The following is a 27725-nucleotide window of genomic DNA, read 5'->3' as shown; positions in this document are numbered from 1 at the left end:
AAGGTTTTTTTATTTCTTTCTACCTAGTAAGCTATTAGACAAGGAATTTCGCATAGGCATCTAGTAACCTTCCTAAACCAGATTTTTTAAATTTTAAGTCATAAAAGTAAATACCACTGATCATTTTAAGCATTGGGAATATTTTGGAAGTGTGGCAAATGGCCAGAAGTCACGTTACCGGAACTGTGAAAAACGTGCGGTCAGCGAAATTGTCAACCTTCGGATTTTTTTTAAAAATCTGTTGGTAATAACAATTTTTGAATCGAACAAAAAATAACAAGAACATGAACTTGATCTGATTTATAAGTACACATCTCCGAAGTTTTGAAGTGACCTGTAAGTAAGCCTATCAGTAAGTCTGAAGTGACCTATAAGTAAGCAATTTTCCTCTCTGAAGTTTAATGATAGCTGCAAAATTGTGCATTTTACGATACACAGTTTGATATGCTGAATAAAATGACATGCATATAAAGCTTCAAAAATGCCCCTAAAAGCTACTTATACTACTGGTGTACTTGTACCCAGTCCTCTTTGGTTATAGCAATACAATCTCCTAACTTGACCATTAGTCATTTAAAGACATAAACGGAAACGTTTTTTTCTGGCTTAATTGACATGTTGAATAAAATGAGGTACAATTTAGCCAGGAACCGCCCCCATGACTTGTACCCAGTCAACTTTTATGAAGAACACACGAACACATCAGCTCTATTAAAAAATGCATTATCTAATGCAGCATCTGTACTATTCCTGAGTTATTTTCCCCGCTTAAAGTGTAGAAATGCGTAGTGCCTTTGTGAAATGCGTACATATGCGCCTTGCTTACTGTTTTCTTGAATGAAACCACCCAGGAAAGTGCCGTTTCTGTTTATTCTTTAACCAAGGCTCTGCAGAGATAAGTAGAAAGTAGATATAAAAAGCACAGCTACTGGAAAATGCTTAGTTCATTGGTACATTGTTAATGTTAGTTCCAACTTTCAAGCAAGACTCTTCATTAACAACATATACAGCAAAATAGAGACGTTTTCTGCTTCGTCGTGTGTTTTGGCCACATTTTTTGTCCGGTTAGCTATTGGTGTTTTCCTTTGAGCTTTGAATCTCTTGCATGTAGTGCCTTTTTAAGCCTTCAAGGTAAACCCTCAGCGCAACATCGTCTAACTTTGAATGCTGTGCAACTTGGAGTAAGCGAGTTCCTAGTCGAAAAATGGCCCTCCTCTTTCTTGCCTCTTGTGGTACTTCTCCATGCACCTAGAAAGATCCGACGGTATTTCTTTTATTTTCTTAGATACAATAACTGGTGTTGCAGTACTTCAAAGTACGACTTCGCGAGCATGTGTATATCATTGCACAACTTCCAGTTATTATTCTATCTATGATTTAAACAACATAAAATGAGCACGTTTTGAAAAAAATGTTGAAGATGGCCATTCTTTTGGAAGCATTGAAATCTCACATTCACTGTTGTTAATGCAGCGAAATATTACTACTTTGTACACAGAGAATTTATCCCTTATTCTACATTATTCGTCTTTCTACGTTATTTATCACTTTTATACAAATATATTCAATCTTTCTTACGTTGTTTTCACGATTTCTGATATTGCTAGAAATGGTCATTGCTGTTTCAATCAAACTCTCTGGCAAAGATGACATCTTAGCAAGGCTGATACCTAGAAACAATATAACCAAGTGAATCCGACTTTGCTTTCATGCTCAGTTTATTGTACAGAGATACCATCTGCTGGATAAGCTATCGCCAACTTTTTCTTTGCATTTAAATCATTATCTTGCGTTCATTCTGCTCTAAATATTATCTTCGAAGAACCCATCTTCAATAGTCTGCGCGCAGGCTAGTCTTCAAGCGCGCAAATCAGCGCAGATTAGCGTTAAATCATGGCCTCAATAAAGCGGATTTGAGCGTCCTCTATCTATTGCATTCAAATTTCTTGCAACTTGACAAAAATCAGAAAAGTTGTGCTGCTACGAACAGAAATACAAGGAAAATATCTCCAAATAGAAGTTACAATAAAGATTAAGTGTAAAAATTGAAAAGTAGCTTTGCAGATGTAGAAAACAATAAAATTACAATACAAACAAGTTGAAAAGCTTTCCCTCGAGGCAAAAAATGAAATTGCATCATTCAGGCAAGAAACATATGTGGAAAACCTTCAACGCCATTTCCGCAGATGGTTGCATTCTTACATATTAAAATAAATTGTTCGTCTCTTGATGATAATTTTTCGATACAAAGGCATCTGATCTGTAAATTATTGGACTGAAATAGTAATATCAATTTGAATGAATTTGCCCATTTCACAGCAAATTTATTTCAAATCTCAGCAATTTTGCTAAAAGTGGCACAATAACGAAAATTATGCAAACCATAGTTGGTTTGTTGTGTCCTTCCTTTTGAAAGAACATGATTGAATACAAGGCTCGGCATCTCACTCTCGTCAGATCTCTGCAAGGTATAAAATACATGAATTGATCGACATCAGATGTTGCTATTCATTAATGTTTTTTTATTCATGTTGCAGTAAGCTACAATATATTAAGAATGGCGAGCTCCATTAATTAGGATTCCCCAATCTTTAGAATTTTAGATAGAGATTTAGATTAGCTAAGCTAGCATGAAACAAAGTGGTTGACAGGCCTTGTCACAATATTACTTTGCATCTTCGTGCTTCTTTTCGGCATTTGTTTCGTATTACCCAATTTCATTCACTTTATTACTTAATCTACTGTACCTACACAACGTTTATTTTAGGGGTTGAAAAGGCCTATCCTCGTCGCATATTTTGTATCAACGAACGTCGATCATAAGCATCCGGGCAAATAAAAGAAAACTTTAAGGAATTTAAAAAACTCACGTGAACAGTCATGTGATAGCTGAAAAAGTAAAATGAGCCAGCTGGTAACAAGCATTTATCACAAAAGTAAGAAATAATTTTTTGAAATGCCAAGAAGAGTAAAAACAAGAAAAAAAGGAAAAAAAAGAGAAAAAAAGAGAAAAAAAGAGAAAAAAAGAGAGAAAAAGAGAAAAAAAGAGAAAAAAGAGAAAAAAAGAGAAAAAAAGAGAAAAAAGAGAAAAAAAGAAAAAAGAGAAAAAAATAGTTTGGATAAACATCCAGACTTCTGTAAATAAGTTTATTAGTCTCCTTTTAAGTCGTTTTTATTCTTAATAAAACAAAAGAATAAAAAACTTTCTGCTTCTATGGAAAAGTGAGTTTTTTCGTGTGCCGGTGTTGGCTGAAACAGAGTTGACAGAGCTGGCTGAAACAAACAGAGTACAAACCTTAAATAAGCTGGCTATACTTACTTTTCTGAACAAGGATACATCGTCTCTAAGTTACAAAGTTCCATGAAATGTGTTGCGAAGAATGTGAATGCCTATTTGAAATATTGATTAGAAGTTTCCCGGTGGAATTTGAAAACGGAAAGTAAAGATTGATAGAATATCCCTACAAAGATTGTGCGGCTTTTTTGTAATAGTGATAAAAAGACAGCAAAAGCATAAAATACCAATCAAATATAAAGAATAGCCAAAATTCTGGAATGAAATTTCAATGAAATGTTTTAAATACAACAATCTCTTGGCAATGCGCCATGCAGATTGAAAATCATTCATTATATTGAACCTTAAGATATAATATTGAACCTTGATTTGCAACAAATGTTCACATATGCTGTAACATATGCCAATTCCCTCATCAACGCTCGTCCCTAAAAAGAATTTTTGTTAGTATTCGTGACTTAATGAATATCAAGCAAAGATTCAAAAGTAGACATTTTAAGAATATATCATGGCCTTTGAACCGGTTTGAACCGGCATAAAGTATTATGAGGTAAGATAAGACATCTCGCGTTAAAATACTTACATTTGTAATGTTCTTAAAAATGACACCTGTCAAATATTTCAATCGTTTAAGTTGAGAATACAGTATATATCTGCTGTGTGTCATCTGTGCAATTTAGTGACATTGAGTCTCGGCTAGAAATTTAGTCACATTGAAATAATTTGAGACATGGGTGATGTCAGCTCAAATTCAATTCCTTAAAAAACTAATGAAATGAACAAAAAATTGCATACCTCTTCCTAATTCGTCAATTATTATCAATGATTTGTCACTTGCATTCTAGAAACACAATTTGGTGCTGTAGATGTCTGGTTATAACAAACTAAATGTTATCAAAATTTCAAAAATTCCATGAAAGAAAGAAATGACTTTTTATGGTGGCATAGATGGAAACTTAGCTCCCTAAGAAATTAAATAAAAACTAACTTACCTTCAAAATGTAGTTCATTTCTTTCATCTAGAAAGATATCCGTTTTATATACAATACAATAAGATGTACAAATGCTTTTTTACAATACACTTGTTTCAGAAATAGAAAATACTGCTAGGACGATACCCCAGGGAGGAAAAAATTATGTCTACTCCGGGACCAATAACAAAAAAAGAGAACAGTTTCATAAAGTATATTTGAATTACTCAAAAGATGCTAGAAGGGATAAGATCATGGCTTTTAACAAAGTTTGAGATGTTCTTAATCAAATCGACCACTGGAAAATCTGTTTTGTATTCGAATATATGAAAGTTCAATTGGCTGTTACCAAGCCTAAGTTTTGTGATATAAGAAAATCTTATTGACTTGAAGAAATGGAAAGACAAGTCATATCTGTATCCTTAAAAGAGCAAAGAATTTAGTATAGGATGAACAGCCATTCGTAGTTTACCTCCAGGGTGAAAGTTGATGAATTTGTTTCGATGTCGTCGTCAGTGCCAACTCTAGCAAAAATTTGATCAGCAAGCCTCAAGGATGCATACTCAGCTGGGACAAAGGAACCAACCTGTGCCATGACTTGCAACAACACAATCTGCTTCAGGTATGTAGATTTGCCGCTCTATAAAGTTGTGTTTGTTGAAAGTAACTAAATATTTGCTTTCAATTAATATAATTTAAAGGTTTATCAAACATACCTGACTAAAACGATCTTTAAGCAGAAGAGTGAGTATCAAAAGTAGATAAACGAAGTTTTTTTACCATGTTTGGTCCTGTCATGATGATAAAACAGCTTGCTTCAGACGCATACTGAAATGATATAGAGTTAACGTCTTATATTACTCTTCAAGATAAATATAGAAAACAAAGAAATATAGAAAACATAGCAGGGTGAAGATTTTCATAATTGAAAGATCTAACATAGCACACAACGCATTCATAATGTTTATGAATTTTCCCAAGAAAGAAATATTAATGACGATACATCAAATTGCTTCAACAAATTTTGAAAATACATCATAAAAAGGCAAATGAAATCATTTCCAGGCAGGGCCATCATGATTCAAGGGTTAGAAGTGTAACGTATTGATTGCATTCTATGGCGAACGAGTGCCTTGTATTGGACATACAAATTTGCTCAGCCTTTTCACTATAAAAATACTTGCTCAATTTTTTATCTACTAGTATAATAAATAATGGAATCACTCTGAGCAACTCTTACAATGTCATTGGGGATAACTGATCCAGGACTGCTTATTTTGTCTAAAATTGGATGTCGTCCGCTCTTTATAGCCAATGTGTCAGTAAACTCCGGTCGCACTGAATTGAGGAAATAAATTGTTAAGTTTATCAAATCAACGTAAAAACTTAATGAAAAAAATCAAAACTTTTTCACGGCTTGGCTGCTTTTAGGTAATTTACCTGAGCCATCCGCGTTCTGAAAAATTTCTTAACAGGGAAAATGAATACGGGTGTTGAGTGGATCAAGATTCCAGTGATTAAGTTTAAAATGCTTGATAATTTTCAGTGGAAAAGAGGACACACAGTTTTAAAGAAGAGAAGCGGCGATCTTTGCACTAGATAATTAAAATCACAAACGTCATTTGAATAAAGAGTAAAAATAAAATCGATAAATTTACAGATACAAAAAGTCATTTAATCAATGATATTCCTTACCATAGTTTGATATGGAACATGCGTGAGTGAAGGAAACAATCAAATCAAGAATTGAGACACCCTCAGCCAGCTTATGCATGCAGCTAATGTACTTTCGTATATTAACCATTAGCTCAGAGATAACCCTATAGCGAAGATATAATGCGCAATATTGACTACACAGGCCATTTGATGATTGCTCTAAATAATTCTCCGGTTGCACATGCAAATGCATTTCTATGAATTTGTCTGTATACATTTCTGTCAAAATCTCATCATGTAACAAATTTCTAGGCAAAATAACTAATCTTAATTAAAGGGTTTATAAATGAAAGTAGCTGTTGGGTCTTATTTCTTAGCATTATCGTCTGTTAGACGGGCAAGATCTTCGGGTATGGATACCTGAAAGCAAAAACAATACGAAATTTAAAGAATAACTTCATCTTCAAATATACTTCAAGTTAATTGCATAAACTCACATTGCAGTCAAAAGGTAAATTTCATTGAGCGCTTCAGTCACGCGGCCTTTGAAGAAAATTAAATTTATTGGAAAAGCACTATATAAAATGCCTACACTTGTCTGCATAAAGAATTGCATAATTCACAATTTGGATTAGCCCGAAGCATAAGAAATTTCACCATAGTCATGCAGTTCAGCTAGGCATTTCTTGAATTTAGAATGGTAAAATACTTATTTATCAACTTTCACTTGGATTTTTCTAATATTATCTAATATTATTCTGACTAAATCTATGCAGCATAGCATTTGCTAAATTAAGTGGAAAAATTCAAGTCAACACAACACTTGAAGATCTATGACATAAAATAGAAGCCATCGAAGATTGTTGGCATGAAAGATAATAAATCTGGTAATGGAATATTTCTGAGCAAAAAGCACGGCATGAATTGCAATCTACCTTTATCTATTATTACCGTTAGGCTAAAAACAGAAGCAGTTGTCCTAGAACACATACAACTAGGAAATCAATTCACTTCTAGAACAATGGTACCTCTTTATTGAACCAGCCCCACATCCAAAGAGTGTAGCCAACATCGTTTAAGATAAAATAAAAGCTGTAAAGTTTTCGTCAACTTCTTATAATCAAACTTACCATTCATTTTGATCTGCAATTTTCAAAAAAATGAAATATATAAAAACATGGCGTTAAACTATTTAAGATATTTATTGCTTTTTCAAAGCAAAAAACATTTTAATTTCTTTCTGCGTGTCCCGTCATTGTAGTAAACATGAATCTATATAATTTTTAAAGCAAACACGACTCATCATCCATGCAAAAGAATAACTGAATGTTTTATTAATCATGAAAAACGAGACGAATCAATGTAAGGTGCAGGACTGAAATTTTGATAAATTGGAATGAAAATTGAAATTTAAAAGGTGTTATTTTGTAGTCTATTACTTGAGTATTTTCAACCTTGGAGTCATTTGCAAAGGCAATTGCTCATATGTAGAAACGAAGGACGTGACTTCGTTTTCAAAAATCTGTTCAATACATTCAAGATTAACCTTTTAAGTTTTGAAATATCAGATGTGAATGAATTAACCCTGAAAAATTGCAGATGCTTTGAAAACATCTCTTTAACCTCTCGAACATACCAAGTCGTCTGTTGTGCAAGTAACGAGAGACTTTGTTTTCACAATTTTGATAAAGGAATCAGGAAGCGAGTCAATGGGAACATTGTCGCATATCTGAATGAAAAATCCACGACCAACACTGTACGAAGGCTTCAAGGTCATACCATAACGGTCAGAAAGTTGCTTTATAAGCTCTAGAAAAAAATTATTATCAATTTCCTTTGAGGTCGTTAAAATTGAAACAGAAACCTTACTTAAAGAAAACGCAAAAACAAGTTAAGATCGACGAAACAAATGGCTCATAAGACGTTGTCTTGAAGGTAGAGCCTATTCAAAGTTAGGCAAACAGATAAAGTCACTTGCACATTCTGAAAAAATTGCATTTAAAACATACCGACAGCTTATATTGGACGATAATATGTAGTAGCCAGATCTATATAATATATTCATTATTCATTAAGCCATCATGAAAAAATTATCTTAAAATATCATGTTTCGAAGAAAGGAAGAACTAATCTATACCTGCAATGTCATCGATACATTCCGTGTACACCTTTCTTACAACATCCAGCATTCCTAAGAAAAGAATCTCGAAGTCATTCATGCCTTAAAAGAGAATTCTCTATACATATTTTTTCCCCGTTTTCAGTGAACAAACCTGAGAATGCTGTTGTGTCATATATTTAACGAAATTGAATTGTGATCGAAAGTATTCTACAACATTTTGCTTTGCTAAAAAGGCATCAACAGGCAATCACTAGTTTCAGTGAGTTACAACTTTATACAAATCAGACTTTTATAGTCTAGGAAAGCAATTATTCAAAAAAGACTTACCGTTGATACCAGGCTGTTGAGAGACAAAATAAAGATTTAACTCATTTTCATACTTTTAAAAATTTACAGCAAAATGAATACTGCATATTACATTTAGTGTTGCTTTTGTAAGCTTTTGCAGCTGCATTGACACACTATATTAATTTTTTTGCTATCAAAAAAATCGCTGCTATTTAATCTACCACTCGAGAAATAGTATCACAAGTACATTTGTATTTAGTTCCTTATATAATGATATCTTCAAATTTCTAATCACAATGTTGTTTTCTGATTTTGATTTGAAACAAGATCAATTGATTTGATAGAGGAATCTCTAACCGTTGAAAATGTTTTTAAAATTAAGTAATAGAAGATAGCCCTCCGTTGACAGATATTGTTGCTTGCTAATCCAACGAATAGCATAAAAACCTTTTCAATTTATCATCAGGGTGTTACAATGATTTTATCTTTGTCAGAACAAGCCTCTGTTTTTTGCATAGAATAATGATTGATACCAACATGAAGGAAAACAAGTTAAGGAACCTTGATGAGAAAAACTTTCTGGGTTCTCATGTTGAGAGTACCCTTCTGAAGCATGGTTTCTTCGTTAATCACTGTCTGTATTGTTTCAAGCAGAAGGCTAAATCTTTCATCTTCTAATGCCTTTAGCGAATAAAGAATATACATACAACATGGTAATCTTTGTATTCAAGGAAATTATATTTGGCAGGCGTTAAATTCCTTTAAGCAAACATGGTAAGAAAAAGCATTATCGATTAAAGAGCATCATCTTTCTTCTTATTAGCAAGTAAACAGCCTGAAATGACTATCAAGCTTTGCATTAAATTTGCAATACAAAAATTGCGTCTCAATAAATTGAAATACCCTATGCCATCACCTCTGTGTAAATGACAAATAGTGGATTATTTCCCTCTTTGATCACATCTTTGAGAGACTCTACCAGTTCTAGTGTGTGCTTTAAGTAGATAATCTCTGTTATTCGTGTCTCGGCTGCTTTGACATCTTCTTTCTTTGGAATTTGTATGCACAGTGATATCAGATGCTCTATGTCCAGAAACTTTGAAAGCACTATCAAAAATGTACTTTTAAAGCTTCAATTTTTAAAAATAAAGCAAAACAATTTGTTTGATATATATGTCAAGGACAAATCCAAACCAAAATGTCAAGAGGAAGTTTCAAATGTTTTGTTTCACCATTATAGAGCTTTTTGACAAAAACTTGGATTGGTTTATCACTTTTTAAAAATTGTATAAAAAAATTTCGAAAGAAAAAGCCTTCAGGTTAACTGTGTGATAAAACTATTTTAAAATAACGTAATTGTAGCATTTCAACATCTAATTGTAATGTATCATACCTGCTTGAAGATTGAGAAACAATTCCTGGAAAAAGTCAGAGTAAGTTTTTGATTTATCAATGAAGGTTTAATTTAAATTTTGATTAACTTCAACATCAAACAATCAATAATTTTTAAAAAGCGAATGTAGATTGGCATTAAAAGGATGTATAAAAAAGCTGATTGCTGGGATCTGTTTTAGCAAAACTTTCTAACGAACTTAGGAATTCCAGCAAAAAGGATAGTTTGCTTTTGAGAAGAAATGTAGTTAGAAGCATTCTTCGACTATAAATTTCCATATGAACCTAGATCATTATGCATGGAAAGAAAATACACGCTCTCGTTGTTAGATGATTCATACTTCTTTATCCATCAGTTCTAAAATAAATAAGAGCAAAAATTGCATCAGAATCTATCAATGAAATACCTACACAAGACTAGATTTACTAAAGTTTTAAACTCTTTAGCCACATGTTTAGTGTAGAAAATCGTCTCATTTTGAAAACAGCAGCGTTATTGTGTTATAAAGACAAATAAATCTAAAAGATTTGATAGAGTTATTTGGATAACTTTTAAATCTTGTTGGATAACACAAGTCATTTCGTTCTTGTGACAAGTAGCTTGGTTGTAATATTTCCTCACAGCTCCTGATATTATATGCATGGTACGGATAGCAGAATACATTTGTGTTTTTGCACATTTCAATAGATTGTTATGACAACCATGAACAAAATATGGTCTCTACGTCACTACTTTCAGTCGATTTAATTCAGTTACCTTCAATACAGCTTAATCTTACATCTATTGTCTGCAAATCTGCAAAAAATATTTCTTTTTCAAAAATATTTGACATAAATTATGATAATATAATTTGCCATTAAAAATTAAGATGATTGAAAACTTGGAAGGTGTTGAAGATAAAAAAGAGTAATGAAGTTAAGGTATTCATGATAAAGTAAGGCATATTCCGCGTCAAACATCAAGAATCCCTTGAGATATCTGCTGCTGAGGGGCAGCCCTTCTTAAAATTGAAATGTGTATAAGAAAATTTAAGATAGGATGTAATGGATTTTGGCTTGGAAACGCAGATCTTAATAAACAAAACTAAGGCAAGGTTTTTATCATAAAGAATCACAAAGTAAGCTAAGTAACTGAAGAACATGTAAGTATGGCAAACTTCTGTAATCTACCATTAAGATGCAACTGAAGGTTTCTGTCAAATAGCAAGCATGTATCTAAACACCAGCGGTTGTGATTTTTCAACAAATTTGGAAATTTATTGCCAAATAAAAATATTGCTCTTTGCTTGTTGTTTACATGATATTTCAAGAGTTTTGGCTTACCACAGGGAGGTTGAAGAATGTTTGCTCTCAACAATCGTGCTGCAAAAGAATGACTCATTTTGATATTTGCAACCTTGAAGCATCACAAAAAATTGTTCCTCAATTTTTAAAATTGGATTTCGCAATCAGAATCGCATAAATGCTGTATTACTGGAATCCTGCTCTGGCAAAGAGGAGGAGCCTAGCCTTTCATTTTTTGCTAAAATGAAAACTGGAAGGAATAATCCTAAAAAATGGAGAAATAAGGACAAATCCTAAGACTCTTTTTATTTCTAAAAACCATCATTTTTAAAAATAGTTGTAAAGTTGTAAAGATACTCACATCCACCTGGAGTTTTTGTGTGATTCATAATGCCAAACAGTGAATGGCTGCTTCTTGAATCTTTAGTATTTTGTACCAGTTCCAGATTCTTTGCTACTGATGTGTCTAGAAAAGTTTACGACCTTTGAAGTTTCAAAGTTAAGGAATGATATCGTAAAGAGAGCACACTAGATCTTTGAGCAATCAAATTGAACTTGAGGGATAAAAACTTACCAATCATAGTTGTATTTTCACTTCCTTTGAAAACAACCTTTAATGAGTTAGGAGCGTAGACAACATTTTGTATGAACTCAACGTACTTCAGCAACGCCTGCAAGCATTAAGGATTGAGACATCAGAATATCATTCTAAAAGCTTAGTCCTTTATAGACTAATTCAGTTTGTAGACTGTTTTTTAGTCAGGTAAGATAGAAGATGTACTCACAGCAGCTGTAGCCAGGCAGTAATATCTACGACGAAAATAATCAAGCAGTCACTACATGTTAAAAAAAGGGAGCATCAGATTAGTGAAGAAATTATAAACATTTCATCGATACTTTAATGGAAACCCCGTGTAACAGATTGGAGAAGTAGTTTTGGTTGCATGTGTTGATTTTGTTCGTCGTATCTTTGTTTGTGGAAACAAGCCACTAATTTTGAAACTTCTAGATTTGACTTGAATTTGTTTGACCGTCATTACTATGTAAAGAATAAAGCTAGAGAACTAGTTACTTGTGTATTTGCCATTAAAAGAACCATTTTACAATTCCATTTACCAACTTACTTGCTTCTAACAGCGATTTCAACAGTTGCATACTCAGGAGCACAAAGATCCTTTATGTATTGTAAACCTAGAGCAAATAGAGTTCGTTACTGATATACTGCTAAGGTCGTAAGGAGCTGACTGTACCATAGATGCATCATTAGCAGAGCATGTTTTTGTAGATGACGTTATCAGTAAAAAGAGCAGAAAGAAAATCGATTTAAAATAAAAAAAGAGCACCTGCAGTTTCATTGAAGTAACGCCTTTGAACCGTTGTTAAGTTGGTATTCGGATATCTCTCCCGTAAGAGATCGAACAGCGTTGCCATTTTGCCATTTTCGCAGGCGGTGCTTGGCATAAGAATCTGAAAATAAGATTTCCATTAGGTCCTTTGTTTGGGCAAAAAAGACTTCAGTGAATGATTTTTGAAGAAATTCAATTTAATGGCTGAGGCTGTTAGTACATCGCTAGACGAAAATAGAATCAATTATAGTCAGTTGCAGATTCAGTGTTATAACTGAAGGTTCAACAGCCTGGCTGGGAAAAATAGCACCTAAGGAAAGAAAAAAGATTAAATCCAGATATTAGAAGGGATATCAAAATGAAAAAGGAACATGAAGCTCAAATTTACTACAATCCCTGTCTTGGAACTCCAATCTCAGTTTTCAAAAGGAAATTAAGCCATCCCTGTTTCCTCCTAGGAACAACGTTGGTTTGCAATAGGTAAGCCTAAGCGGTTATGGGATACGCGATGGGCTTGTATGATATTTTTCTAGATCATCAAAATTCTTTTTGGAGAAATTGGGGTTGGAAGTACTAGTATTAGGTAAACAAAATTGGAAATGGAAAAATACGATTTGGGTAGCTTGCATGTAGGAGATGGCAAGGAAGCAAAACAGTTAGAGTTTGACATAATTTTCACTGAAATCTCAATTTTCAAGTCACTAAAATATTGCTGATATACTCTTTCAGTTGGAAAACTTATATTCAGTTGGAAATCACACAAAACTTTTAATAAAATTTTCAATAATAATAAGTTGCAATCTAGCGAAATTGATTATTTAGCTTGAGTGAAAGGGGATACGCTTAAATACAAGACTTATTTAGCCTTCTATACCCCCAATCCTTTGAAAAAAGCAGCAAGTTCTTTGCTAAAGTAGATTTCTAGAATACAGCACTAAAAAAAGTCGCTTCAGAAGTCTCCTTTAGAATGAAAAACAAGGACTACAAAATTATTGATTGGTTTTCATTTTTGATTTAAATAAAAAACCCTTATAGTTTTTGCAATGGCCTACCCACTAAAGTCATTGCTTATGAGAACAATCGATATGAGAGCAAGTAAATATTTGCTATTAGATGATCCTTTGGTCATCAGCTGCTAGAATTTTGTATGGTCACCTTAATACTAATTGCAGTTTTGCATAAAAGTTTGTTTCTCCATTTTTTAAAGCTTGCTAGTAAAACGATCTTTTTCTTTCTTGGTAGAAGATAAAACACTTGCAAACATCAGTTTCTTGTGTGGTGAAATAAACCAAACTTTATTGTTTCAATTCCAGTCAATTCACTCAGCTCTGACTTAGAAAGAGAAGGGATTATCGCTAATCTGCTTCAGGAACTTGGCAACGCTGTTTAATAGGCTCATCACACAGAAGTAAAGCTGTTAGGATACCGTAAAAAACAAAGTCCAAATTCTCGTTTGTACAAACCTCGATTGGAGATAAGATATTCAGTTTTGTAAGCAGTCTCATGTATGATGCTCCATCTGAAAACTGCAATTTGATTGGCCATTAAAGACAATTGGATAATAAGCAATTACATTAAAAGGTGCGTGTTAAAATCCTCCTCCCCTTGTAACAATGGATTGGGAGGCATTCACCATGTTAGTAGAACGTTTTATTAAAATTTCGGATAATAATTGTTTAGACATTCATAAGGCCAATGGTTGACATAGGAGAGCGGTGTTTCTTGTGGCTGCTCTGGAATATGAGTGAACGTGTCACTGGAATCATTTTGCAAAGTGGAAACCACTAGATTATCGCAAAATCCTTCTTAGGCTTCAGGAAAGCTCAAATGCTCCTTTTTTTAGTTTTCATAAATCACCTTTGATATACCAAACAATAAAACATAATCCACAAGAAAACGTTTGAGAAAATAATGTTGTATGGACGATGAAAAAAGCATTCGAATTTCAATAAAGTCATGGCAAACACGCCAAAACAAAGGTAGGTTTATGCTTGTAAGTGGAGCGAGTACTGACATGAATGGGAAAAGGCTAAACATTCTCGTCCTTAACTTTAAGTCGTTTCATGAAAAAACACATTTTTTTCAAATAATTTGTTTATGGAGAATCTGAACTTGACAAGCAACAGAAAAACACAAGCCGATATATTTATGTGTGAATGATTTTTGAGCCATGCTAAACAAACACACATGCCAATGCCAGGTTTTCCATTTGCTAAGATCTACGCATAAATTCTATATGCTAAACAAACCAAAGCGGTAATTCTCACAATGGACCACCAAAAACCTTCCATTGGGTCATTACCTTTACAAATTTGTCTGGGAACGGGTAGTTTTGCGAAATCGAGCAGCAAATAACTGACGGAATCCAAGCAGCAAATCACTCCATAGTAGAAATCAGTAAAACCTGAGAAATCATTCTTTTGTGGAAATCTAGTATTTTCTTAAGTAATTTATGTCGCTAAAAGGTTCGTTGCACTTCTCCTTTTTACCCACAGCTAAGGTTTGAGAATTTTCCGACATAACAATAAATTTTCCGAAAATCTGTAGAAGTTTGAAAGCAGAGCGAGCCAAGGCCCTGCTGCCCCCCCCCCCCGGCCACGACGCCCCTGGGATTGAATTGGAAAAAATTGATCTTTGGATTAATCAACCTTTTAAAGACGTGAACACACCCCTTTTTAAACATAGTGCAAATGTTCCACCCGGCATGCCTTGAGTCAGTTACCAGTTAACAAATATTTAAGCAAAAAGATGCAGTTGGATGGTTATCAAACTCATAATAATGGATCCACAAACAAGTTAGCTGGCATTTCATTCGTCTGGCATCAAGCTCACGGCAAGTTTTTTCGGCATCTGGGGGGGGGGGGTGGGGCAGTTTATGAATATCTACTCTTGCAGTTCCTTGCATAAAGTTTCTGGCAATGCCAGAGGTTTCTGTGGGTTTTTTTTGCAAAGCCATAGGGTATTTTGACACTGTTTGGTATACGTTTAAGGCTTCTAGAAGCATTTGTCTGTTATCCAATCGGGCCGTAACAAAAGTTCCTTTAAGATCAAACATCCTTTTCCATGTATGAAGTTTGTAGTGTCGAGGTTGGTAATTCACAATGTTTGGTAATGGAAACATTATTCCTAAAGTTTGTTCCATTGCAGGTAGGTTGTAATTTAGCTCCATATGTAGTTTACCAATCTCTAATGGATAAATGCAGATTACGACACAATTAAAAAACGCAGTCTTCAGAATTCCTGTGGAGGGGGAGACTGCCCCAACCCCTGTACGGTCATCTCTAAGTACGGTCATGCGGCGTCATTTATTTGAAAATCTAAGCATTACTTCAAGGATATGTTAATTGATCAAAGTAGTAGAACTTACTTGGAAAAGAGTCATCTCAGATCCTTTAAGGTCAATTGCAGCCATTCCAATTTCTCCTTTTGCCAAACCACGTCCTTCGACTATAGCTTGAATTATTTCAAAACAAAGAAAAACTAAGAATTTGTAGATTTTCTAGCATTCTCTTTGAGTATATGATGAATGAAGCTACCAGGGTTTGGAGAACAGAGAGAGGTTAGACCCCAAAATAGTTATTTAACCCTTTTTTACAGGTCCATTTGCGTAAATGAGATCATTTGCTATAATTTCGCCAAAATCATAAAAGCATCGTATACAGATGAAAAAGTTATGATAGTGCTGAATGATTTAAGTTCTTGTTGGTAACAATGGTTTAAAGAATATGCCAGAATCTTCATAAAGACCCATTATAGGCTAAATAACAATAATTTAAGAAAGGAACGCACTTGGTTCTAAAGAATAACCTTTTTTCATGACAATTTTCAAGCAAAACTCACCGACAAGAGTGCTTGCATCTAGATGTCTTGGGGTAACCGAGGGACGTGGTGTTTTGCTTGTAGGGCCCCGAGACACTCGATTTCCATAGGGAGTCACTGAAGACCTTCTCCCACTGAATGACGAGGAGCCTCTTCAAGGTGTAGACATGCAATTGAAATGAAATGATTCATTATGGAATATTTATAGAGCATTGATATCAACAAGATTGTTAAATAGAAAACTACTGAAAATAATCACCTCAGGGAGAGAAAGAGAGTGGCATTTTCAAAAAACCCAGATAGTATTTTGAAATGTTTCAGGTAGTTTTTCATGGTTTAAATTCATCATCATTCATTACAAATTTCATTTTTGCTAATGTAGACAAATAAGTTGAAAAAGTATGAAAGTTACCTGATCCTTTCAACTGCATTTGTCGACTTGAGAGATGGCGTGGTAAGCTCAACAGATGTTAAATCGTTTGAAGTGCTTAGAAATCCAATTTCCGCATCAGATGGAGTTGTTAATTGAAATGCTGCAAAATATTACATCTCTCAAAACACACGTTTTTCTTTTATAAAATGACTAAAGTCCGGGGCTGGTGGGCGGTTTCGCATTTTTTGGGCAAGTTGTTTCTTGCGTGTTTCTTAGTGTTTCTTGCGTGTTTCTTAAAGACTTTATAGGTATAATAAATGTTTTTAAATGTGCTTCCAAAAAACAGAACAGAAAACGGTTAGATCTTAAAGCAAATATAAGCCGAACCATCATTCTAAGATTTGCATGTCAAATGGAGTTTTGTAGTATATAGTGTTGTTCAATGCAGCCACGTAGCTGTAGAAATCGACTGGGATGGGAAACTCCAGCAAGAATCGTACGTCGAGGGGGCACGCGTTTATTTTGAATAGATCAAGCTTACACAGAGCTATGAACTGAAAACAGAGCACATTAACTACAATATTTTGAAAAAAATTCAAGGATTCTATAGCCACTAAACTAAAAATTCCTCGAAAGATATCCCAACAGTTAGGATTTTGAGTAACTGTAGCCAGAGAGGGTAAGTTGTGGTTGAAATTTTAATTTGAAGGGGCACAGCCTTATCGTGCCTCTCCTGCAGCTACGTAGCTAGTTCACAGTTTTGAATGACTGGGAAAATTGAAACTGGAAATTACAAAAGTTTCTTGGCTAGTATTGTTTCTTAACTTTTGACAAGTTGAGCCTATCGTTTGCTTGCAAAAATTCTGGTATAAACACCTAAAAGTAGTTGGCAACAAGTAGCAACCCAACTAATATAGGTAGAAGTTACAATTTAGAACACAGAAAAAATAACGTACATTATCAAATTGCAAACAACACTCCCCTCCCAAAAGTATTCGAACGGTCGGGCAAAATTTTGGGCCTAATTTTTACAAACGGCATGTTAGCGGAAAAGTAAGATCAAATTTTGGAGGGAAAATAAAACGAGCTAAAATAAATATAAAAAAAGCAAAAATATTGTTTGGATAAAGTTTTTCTGGAAAAATTGTTCTCAAAAGCGCAAAGAATGTTTATCTTTTGGTACTTAGCCTCTTTTGGTAGTAGTAGGCACCGCACCGTCAGTCAATAATGACTATGGTTTACATCACAAAATTTTTGTTTGCATCAATAAAAATGAATGTTCAAAGCTTGCACTGTTTCAAGTGGCTGATAAGTCCTAAGAAGTGCCCTAAGAAGAAAGCCTGATTTTTCAGCAAATAACTGTACTCGCCGGCAAAACAGAGTGAAAGTCACGAAGAAACGACCAGTCACCGACTGGGGCGAAAATGTCTTCTTGAACGAGTGTACACTTAAGTTAAAAATGACTCTGGAGCCTTCTCAACCCGGAGAAACAACTGGAGAAGGAAGCAATAAAAAGTCCTTTCAACCAAATGTAAGGAAAAGAAGGAATTTCAATAATGGTCTAAAGTGCGTTAGGCCTAATGGCGTCGCCATCTTGTTCTTTCAGGGGTGTTTGGTGAACGCCGCATATTATGTTGCCAACATTCCCGAAAGCGCCAAAAAATTATAGTTAAATAAATCAGCTATTTGTTTTTCATCAAGACAATTCTCCATGTCACACAACTAAGGATGCAAGCGAATTTTCTGCTGCCAACTGCATCCTCCCCCTTCCGGGGCCTTCTCAAAGTCCAGATCCGAAAGGAATTGAAAATGATATGGCTTCTTTGGATTTTTTTTACAAAAGATTCAACGAATCGAGGTCCTCCAAAGACCAAGCAGCAATAATTTGATAAAACTTTTGATATTTATGCCAATATTCCTCTCCATTTTATTGAAAATTTGCAAAAGAGAGGTTATTCCAATAATAAAATGAATTATGGACTTAAATTAAAAAATTCGTGTAATTTAAACTTTGTTTTATGATTGCCTGAAATTTTGAAGTGATTCCTATGGCATTCTTAAAATATAAGCAATGAACTTCTCTTTTTCTTCAACAACTTGACCCGGCACAGTGCAGGCACAGTGGCAACATTGGCTTCCGTTCGAATACTTTTGGGAGGGGAGTATATCTCTTTCAAAATGCAAAACAGTGAACCTATTTCAAATTGAAGACTCACTTCAAGTATCTTCCTTTCTTTGGCCAAATTTTCAAAACTATTTAGCAAGGCTATTCAACCAAGTTTCTCCAGCCAGTTTCTTCCTACAAATAGCATGAAAACTTAATCTATGCGCATCTCAAGCAAAAAATATACTCACAGTATTTGGCCGGATTTGATTTTGCATTTGTTGACACGTTTGAATCCATGGATCTTCAGAGGTGATGTATGCTTATCACTGTTGTATTTTTTACTAAAAATTCTCGCTATGAAAAGGCTTTGCCTTATTTTATGCTTTCTTTATGTCAACTTATTTATGTCTTTATGAATGACGACATCAGAAACTTTCGGGTTTCGCGCTAAGGCGAACACAGGGGAAAGAAGCAATGAAATCAGGTTGAGGGTTTGGTTACTCATGACGAAGAAGTCGAAGAAAAAGGCGATCAAAACAGGGTCCAGACACATTGACAAACCTGGTTTGATTCTTTCAGTGAATCTGCAACTAAATCTAAGCGACAAAGGTAATTTATAAGGCTGCCTTAGGAATGTTTTCCTTTAAAAAATAGAAATGTTATCTCTATCTGTTGTATGAGGTTAGGCCCTTATCAATTTCAAGGGCAACATTTTAAGTGATTGTTGTTCTATACTGCTTAGTATATAATAAATGGGAAAATAATAAATTGCTTGTTGCTACATTTTTAAATTACAAAATACGAAAAAGATGTAATCCCACATCTAATGATATTCAAAAGTTGTAAAGAGTTGGTGTAAATATTGTTTTGTTAAACAGCTAAAACACAGATTATTATAATTATGGTTATCTGTGAGATGGATGATTCTTTGAAGGTTAGCACAGATGACTGCATCAAATTGTGTCTCCATGCAGTCAGTAAAAATGATGTTATCTAAAATTTGAAGCTTGCCACACTGAAATGTCTATAATATAATAATTAATATATAATAATTAGAGTAAATAAGAAAGTCCACAAAATTTCAATTTAACAATTTTTGAAACTTACATTAAGAGTAGAGTAGCAGTGAGATATAAAGAAATTGAGCCAATATTCCAAATCTGTACTATGTCTTTGATCATAATACTTTTTTCATAGTCATAGCCTATGCAGATATAATTCTATCTCGATATTTAGAGAATCATATGATGTCAAGGGTGTGCTAAAATGAATGCATTATGAGAACATCATGGTTACAGCCTCTGGTTGATTTGACATGGAATAACCCATAAAAGAAGTGGCATATTAAAAAATGATCAAAATATTGTCTTGTTTGAAAAACACGTGTGAGGCTATATCATGTACCAATTGATATATTACTGCAAGAAAAGAAAGAAAAATTCTAGGAAATATAAACAGGAAAATTTTCATAATTTTATGAGAAGTTATTGTGTAGTTCTCTATGTCTTTTAATTGCTATTAATTTTTGTAGATAATTCAAAAGGCGATTTAGATAGAAGAAAAAGTTTCTATCAACAGAAGAAAAAAGTGAAGAAGAACAAACACCAGGTTCCACAAGAGGAAGAAACAGAACGGCTTTCCTATCCTTTTGATTTGTGGTTTCATGTTGGCAGATTTATTGCCCCAGATCAAGTGAAAACATTTGCCTTGATTTGCTGTGCCTGCTGGAAAGTTACTCACACCTCCTATTTTTGGCTCTCTCTTTATAAGAGGTTTGTTAGAGATACTGGTGTTCTGCCATTCCGATTACAGTCAGATAACATTGATTCTGGGCCAGGCCTTCAGTCAAAAGTGGTGAGGTCATTATATTTTGTGTATCCACTGTTAAGAGAGGTTTATAGAAGTGATTGTACAGAAGTAACTAACCGAAAGTGCGTGCTATTTTGGTGGAAGAAAGAGTTTTCATCAAAGAAAGGCACTTATATTTGGAATTATTTCTTCAAGCTAGCCAAAGGGAACAGCAAAAGAAGCTTAAAAGAAAATCAATTGTGGTGCAACCCAGAGAAGCAAAATATTGTTGTAAAGATAAGGAGTCCGAATTTCATTCATTTTCAGAAATCGGCCATTGGAATGATTCTGACATCATTTAATTCCTGTATGAGTACTGATATGAGATATCATCAAATAAAGACAGTTTTTCATTATGAAGGGACAGCAAGGAGTTACAACAAGAATGATGGAATGCATATGTGCTTCAATCCTGTAATAGACGTCAATATCTTACCATGGTGGAACCCAAGTTATCCGTATCATGAAGAATAGGATTTGAAATTAATTTTTAGAATCAATTTTCAGAACTAGAACTATGTTTTCTAATGTTACATAATGGGAATGGTCTTCACAATGCGAGCTTCTCGTTTCAATATGTGCCAACACATGAAAGATTTGAGAAGAGGTTAATCTTTTTTCTGTGTTTTTTCCATTGGCAAAATTTCATTTCTACTGTTAACATTTCATAATTTTAAATCAAAAGCTGCTGTTATCAGGCAAACTTTGCCTTAAAAAAAGACTGAAGAGCTTTATATACTAGCCTCTCTTGAGTGATGGATGTTCAGGTTTACATGAGTTGAGGCTAAATTGTAAGTCTCTTTTATGCATAGCAGGGAATATTTTCAAAGCAATTTGATTAAAAAAGGAAGGCATAAAAACAGAAAATATATTTTGTTATATGTGGCTCCCCAATAGTTATTAAACTCTACATGTGTGAAGAGTGAACAACAATCATTCTTACCAGATCTTAGGTTTTTGTTTATACTGGTACTTGCTAGTATTGGTACCTACAAGTCTTGGCACTTATGTGGCCACTATTGATGGTGACCAGATACTCCTTTTTTGATTTACTAAAAAGATATGTCACTGAAGTTCTATGTTTGCAGACAGTAAACCAGCAAGTGTATCACTTTTTATAAAAGTCACCCATTTCCCTGGGATTGTGAATCGTATTTGAAGGGGGAGGAGCCAAAATTTTAAAACAGTAGAATGGTCAAGTAAAGCCGCTACCATGGTAAGCAGGAAAATAATATTAGAAACTAGGTATTCTACGGATGGCCAAAAACAGCATCGAAAATAGGTTTTGTGAAAAAAACCTAGGCAATATTTCCAAGCTCACTATGTCCCACAGTTTTATCTTTATGTTGCCATGAAATAGGAGTGGCCTTGCAAAATTTTTCAATATTTTTACGTCAAATAAGAAACTAAAAGGATGCAGAAAAGAAATAATTCAAACAATGTTTCGTAATAAAACATAGACATAAGAATATGAACTGAAAAACTACATCGACTTAAAGTAAAAGATAAAGCAAGTTGAGGTTTCAATATATAAGACCTGATTGTAAAATTTTCGGAATAAAGTTATTTTAATGAAAACAATTGTAGGTTTGAAAACTTTCAAAGTGGGTTGGTCAAAACTTCATTTTAAAAAAGCTACAAAACAAACATTCACTCCAATCGAATAACGGGCGAAATTTGGTAAACACTAAACTGACGTAACTATCAACCTCAATTTACTAGTTCCCTTCGGTCCAAAAACTGGCTCCGTTTGATGCAAACGATAAAAGGACAGACCTTTCTTTTAAAAGCGTTGTGACTGAGAACCGATGGGTTGGGGGACGTCATACCCCTTCAAATAAGAGCTTAATGCTAAATTTCAGGTAAAATATGTTCTGTGGAAAAAATGTTTTAGGTAATTCGTAGACCATCTTCAAACCAATAAAGAAATAAAGAGTCATGCAGTGGTAGTTGCTCCTGTAGTTAGAAATGAAAGTCATCCAAGATAAGCAAAACTTAGCGTTGATGATTTCAAGTTTCTTCGCTGTCATTAAATCCAAGCAAACTTCGCTGTCGTCAAATTTCCCTTTTGGGAAGAAGAATCAACTGCCATTCTCACTGAGCTCCAGTCTTTTTTCATGCTAGAATAGAATTCCAAGTTGGATAGAGGAGTTAATTGACAACTAGTGCTGCTGGTTACTAGGCTTTTGATGAAGCGTGACAGCTTTGCATTTTTAATCATTCAATCTGCACAAGATATTTTCGGTAGGATTAGGAGAATGTAGAACTACCTTTCCACCTCCATTTTTTGGTTAATGAAAAAGATCTTGTTTGATAGTATTGACTTTGAAAAGGTAACAAACAAGTGGTTCACCATTACATGGTTTCTAACCTTTTCAATTTCATCCAACCTTCTCAATTCTTACCCAAACCGAAAGATTTTCACCTACCAGTTGGCAAATTTAGAGCCTGCACCCCCACCCAGCTCCATATCTCTAGCGATGAACCTGGTTGTATGTTTTTCAGATTCTCAGAACCTTATTTGGTGCACAGTCATTCAGAATTACTAGCATTAATTGTTAGGAATGCCATCAATCAAGATCAATTTTATGATACAGCTCAAAAGCGATATGATGTTACCATGTTTCTTTGAGCAACACGATAAGGACTCTATTGTATACATGCACCACGATATGGGCTTTAAATGTAGATCTGCTATTTATGTGTAGTGTTTTATCGTTGACCCGCACGAGGATAAAGTAGCCTCGATAATAGTGCTATTTTATATCAAATTACAACGGGGATTTCCTGATAGAAGAAGATTGCGTAGGGATCTATCATCCGAAATCTGCCCACAGAGATCCAAACGAAAGAGGTGATTATGTGGACAGTGCAAGTTCTTTATCTTCATTGGCAAAAACTACACAGGGCCGTCGTGTGTAGTAACTCCTAGAAGAAAAGGGGGGTGGGAGGGGGGTACAGCTTGAAAATTTCCCGACAATTGGATTAACCTATAATTATGACGACATCAAGTGCATGCACAGTTTATTAAATGAAGAAAGACACGGCAAACAATATTTCTCTTTTGCAGCATCACTTTTATTGATTTCATCAAGTCGATCAGAGAAAAGCCAGAATAGTCATTTGTAATCGGTAGCTGTGATGAACAGTACAACTCGCAATATTCAATAAAAATGTACAGATTTGGATAGCCAGACTATAGATTGAATAACCACGAAGTTTTGCTTTCTTCAGAAAACTTTTTCTCTTTAAATCTTCATTTTTATATTGACTAGTTCCTTTGAACTTTCTTACTTTTCTATAAACTAAAATATTTATTTTGCCGAACAAATAAGAAATTCCTGAAAAATTGCCGATTGGTAGATGATAACGCAACAACGCCTCTGAAACTACATATACAGACAGGAGTAAGGCAGTCAAATGCATGTCTGGAACGATGCTTGTTCAGATCAGGCTGAACCAAGTCAATAACCTTATACCTGGAATATCAGATACACCACATGTAGAATTTTTAACTGGTCGAATAACTGAAAACAATCATCTTCAATCTGTGTGGTCTAAGTACAAATCTGGATCTCACTATCAATTTCACTCAAACAGTGCATTTTGAAAATAAGGGTTTGAAAGGCGAAATATTCTTGCAACTGGTTGTTAGTATGCATTTGGGTTCCGTAAGTTAACTGACGCTTCTGTGGTATTTAATTGAATATATATTCTGGCGATTTCGAATTTCTTAGCGAAAAGAAACGAGTGAAAATTCGGTACCACCTTCTGTGATACAAGGTTTTCCAACTTAGCTCTTCATAAAGCGTCTGTCACTATTACCCTTCCATGCACCAGTCACAGCTAAGGACGCAGAATATTATACCTGCTCCACTTTTTTGTAATTTTGAGATGCATTTCTGGTTCAAATCTATGGTAGATAACATCACCGTACTCTAGGTGTGGCCTAATGCAAAGTTCATAGATTTAATAGAGGAACGTCCTTTGAAACATATTTGGAAAAATATTTTATCAAACCAATACCTCTACATGCCTTCAGAATTGCTTCAGAATTGCTTCAGAATTAGAGACCAAGGATTGAGCCCTGGGGAACGCCAGCTGAACCTGTGGAAAGATTGGAAGATTCTCCATTTAATACGACATATTTTTCTGCGTTCGTGTAAGAAATCCTGAATAATTCGAAAAAGATTGCTAACTATGCATTGCATCCCAGCTTGTACAATCGATCTTTGTGAAATACCCTGCCAAAAGTCTTTGGTATTTAAAAAGGACAGCTCAAGTCTCCCTGTTAGATACGTTTTCAAAGGCAGTATAAATTGTAAGCGTTATTGTAAGAAGTTATGTTCCAGGAAGTTGGATAAACAGAGAAGCTCAAGGATATAGCAGAGAGGCTGTACGATTGCACTATCACAAATCTTTATATCGAGATAGAGATACTATTACAACCGTGTGCCTTTTCTCTTCCCTCTATCTACATCAACATTCGGTAGTAGTGTAGGACGCCTTTTTTAAAGAATCTTTATACATGAATTCCCTATCAGATATAATATAAATAAAATACTTTTACTGCAAAGTAATTTTTTAATATATATATAATAAATATTTTGCTGTTCTACCTAGGGATCGTGTTTTGTTTTGGGAATTTATTAACTTTGTAGGAATCCCTTCAAGTTTCTTTAAAACATGGAAATTGTGGGGCTCATTCTGACGTTTCTTGGAATCTCATGCCATGTTTTGGCCCCAGAGTAAAAGACTTCTCTTTTGGAATTCCAAATTTTGCCTTGGGATGTCAATATCAAGCTGATTCCTTGCTGAATAACTGGATATCTCTGATCTAGTAATAGATTTACCTCTAAGGCTGCCAGGGCAAAGACCATTCATCATTTTGTACGTCATTATGGCCCTGTCATATTTAATTAGGTTCGAAACTGAAAGCCATTTACAAATCCACCCGTCCTCAAATTTAGCACTTTCGATTAATGTTTATTTTGAAGACGCTGAAGATGTTCAAGCTATGTAGCGGACAGACTTCCCCATAGTGGACAGACTAGTGCCGTCGGAACGAAATTCACGTTTGGGGGGAAGGCTCCCCCTTGTACTACTTCTCATCCAGTACACTATTCTAAAGGAAATATAGCACAGCATGGCAATAACTGGGGGGTCTTCAGCCCCCCATTCCCCAGCCGACCCCCAGCTCCCGCTCAGCCCCCGCTAAAGAATCATGACAAAGAGATAATGTAAAAAATTCATGTTTCTTGTCGTTTGCTCTCGGCGCGATTTCATAGTTTAAACACAAATCCTTCCTTTATTTCGTGAAACAATAAGCTCGCCACAGACAAAGTAACGATTGTTCATTTAGGATCTGGTTTCTAAATTGTTTGCAGTCTAGGAAAAATTATCACGTTCTTACCAGGACAAAATTTTGATGGCAAAGATTACGTTTTGCTACCTGGATATCTATTTAACTTCGAAAGGTATGTACTTGTTAGAAAGGCCACTGGGTTATAACAAAATATTTAAAGTTAAAAACTTAAAACCTACTCTGCTTTCATCCGCGAAGCAAGACCTGCCGTAACAAAGTTCACTTTTTAAGATTTTGTCTGGATTGGAATAAAAAATGATCCCAACTGAAGAATGGTGTGAATTTGTTCCCGGTTCAGTGCATTATGTTTAAATAGTTGATACAAATAGTTAGCAGACAAAAATGTTTGGTTTTTTCTTGATTTAAAGCCGATTCAAACGTTTTTTTGCGAAAGCATATAAGCAGGAGAGAGACAATTCTTTATTGTCACAGTTGAGCTGCAAAAAATCCATCAAGTTGAATGAATGGACGCCGCAGACCAATATGCAACGGGCAATGCTCGGCTGACAAATTACGTAATTGCATTGTTTCTCTCATTTACTCCCTTTTTCCTCTTTTTTAAAACGTTGGTATTGCACAAACGTAGAATGCCTTCGTAGGGTGCTTTCGTAGTGTGCTTTTCTAGGGTGCTTTATTAGAATGCTTCCATAGGATGCAGGGTGCTTTCGACCCCGTGCTACCAAAAGTGAGGCAGGTACCCAGGGTACAAATCAGAGCGAGAGAAATATCACTCAACAAAAAGACCCAATGCTAAAGATACTAAGAGATCCAATGCACCTAGGAACAATTAGCAGTTTCTATCGCTCAAACGAAGATATCTGCCTTATTTTTTATTGATATGGGTGTAAATCCCCTGTCTCTTTCCGAAGTCTCTTTAAGACTTCATGAAGTGGAACATAGCACAGGGGCATCGCGGCGAATGAACTCTAAAGGGGGCAAGAAAGAAAAATTTTCGGATTAGAATTTCATGTAAATTTAGGAGGGGGACAGTGGCAGATTTAAGGGGGGGCAACTAGGGGGATCGTTTTCAATTGTTTTACCTTATGCAGCAAAAACGCAAATTTTCAGGTCTGAAACAAAATTTTAAAATCTGGTAATAGGCACAAAATTGGCACTCACTGTTCCGGCCTTCAATATACAGATATAATTTATGACCAATAATGACCAATCTCCGTGACCAAATTTGGCCATTGAGGATTCGGATTTTAACTGACAAAATCCGAGCAGCAAATCATTTACCCTGGGTGCCAGAGTTTCCTTTCCTTAGTCTCAGAAATATGGAAACAAGAATCAGATACATTTTTTAAGTAAGGATTTTCGTCTACAATTCTGTATCCCCGGATTTGCGAGGCTCTGGTAACCAGGGTACAAATTACTCTATGGTAGAAATCGGTAAATTCTGAGAGTTTAAAAAGTGAATTGCCCTTCGATAATATGAAAAGTACTTTTGTTCAGGTAATTTTTGTCGCCAAGAAATTCGGTTCACTTCTCCGTTTTACCCACAGTTCAAGTTTGAAAATTTTCCGACACAACAATGATTTTTCTGAGAATCCTTAAAAATTTGCCATTAAAAACATAAAATTAGTGAAATACTTGTTACAATAAACAAACCAAAATTTGAATAAAATATCTTACATTATCTGCTGTTGCAAGCTTTGCATTTATGGGCTTTTATAAATATATACTCTTAATATCTAAAGCGGGTCTGAGTTTCTCAATTGTGATCATAGTGTCTCTCTTACTTTTTCCCATAAAATTGAATTTTTTCCACCAAAGCTAGCTTTTTGAAGCTAGAACATAGATGTGGAGTTATTTTGTAGATCTCTACCAAAAGCAACTACAAGTTCAACTGATGAACA

At 34.7% G+C, this 27725-nt stretch overlaps 2 protein-coding genes across 2 annotated transcripts; one reads left to right on the top strand and one right to left on the bottom strand.

Annotated features, from left to right (window-relative positions):
- Positions 1-926: 926 nt before the first annotated feature.
- Positions 927-19051, bottom strand: LOC135689544 (mutS protein homolog 4). Its single transcript, XM_065206794.2, has 33 exons — positions 18902-19051; positions 16586-16706; positions 16195-16325; positions 15722-15807; positions 13818-13880; positions 12352-12475; positions 12133-12199; positions 11794-11818; positions 11583-11679; positions 11370-11474; positions 11048-11086; positions 10482-10520; positions 10066-10082; positions 9726-9750; positions 9249-9439; positions 8894-9013; positions 8372-8384; positions 8060-8113; positions 7559-7731; positions 7053-7065; positions 6420-6465; positions 5962-6086; positions 5507-5604; positions 5047-5094; positions 4739-4906; positions 4288-4314; positions 4091-4136; positions 3659-3723; positions 3320-3390; positions 2871-2889; positions 2383-2461; positions 1579-1670; positions 927-1248 (listed from the first exon to the last, which is right to left on the bottom strand). Exons 1-33 carry the CDS (start codon positions 18948-18950, stop codon positions 1066-1068), a joined length of 2619 nt encoding a protein of 872 aa, XP_065062866.2. The 5' UTR covers positions 18951-19051; the 3' UTR covers positions 927-1065.
- Positions 19052-19054: 3 nt separating this feature from the next.
- On the top strand, positions 19055-21107 carry LOC135689546 (putative transmembrane protein 183BP). Its single transcript, XM_065206796.2, has 2 exons — positions 19055-19262; positions 20185-21107. Exons 1-2 carry the CDS (start codon positions 19070-19072, stop codon positions 20973-20975), a joined length of 984 nt encoding a protein of 327 aa, XP_065062868.2. The 5' UTR covers positions 19055-19069; the 3' UTR covers positions 20976-21107.
- Positions 21108-27725: the final 6618 nt, after the last annotated feature.

The sequence above is a fragment of the Rhopilema esculentum genome, chromosome 5 (genome assembly GCF_057945365.1).
Source record: "Rhopilema esculentum isolate cy_ngs chromosome 5, ASM5794536v1, whole genome shotgun sequence".
In the NCBI taxonomy this organism is placed as follows: domain Eukaryota; kingdom Metazoa; phylum Cnidaria; class Scyphozoa; order Rhizostomeae; family Rhizostomatidae; genus Rhopilema; species Rhopilema esculentum.
The sequence above is the reverse complement of the archived record's forward strand: the minus strand, read 5'-3'. Positions and strand labels throughout refer to the sequence as shown.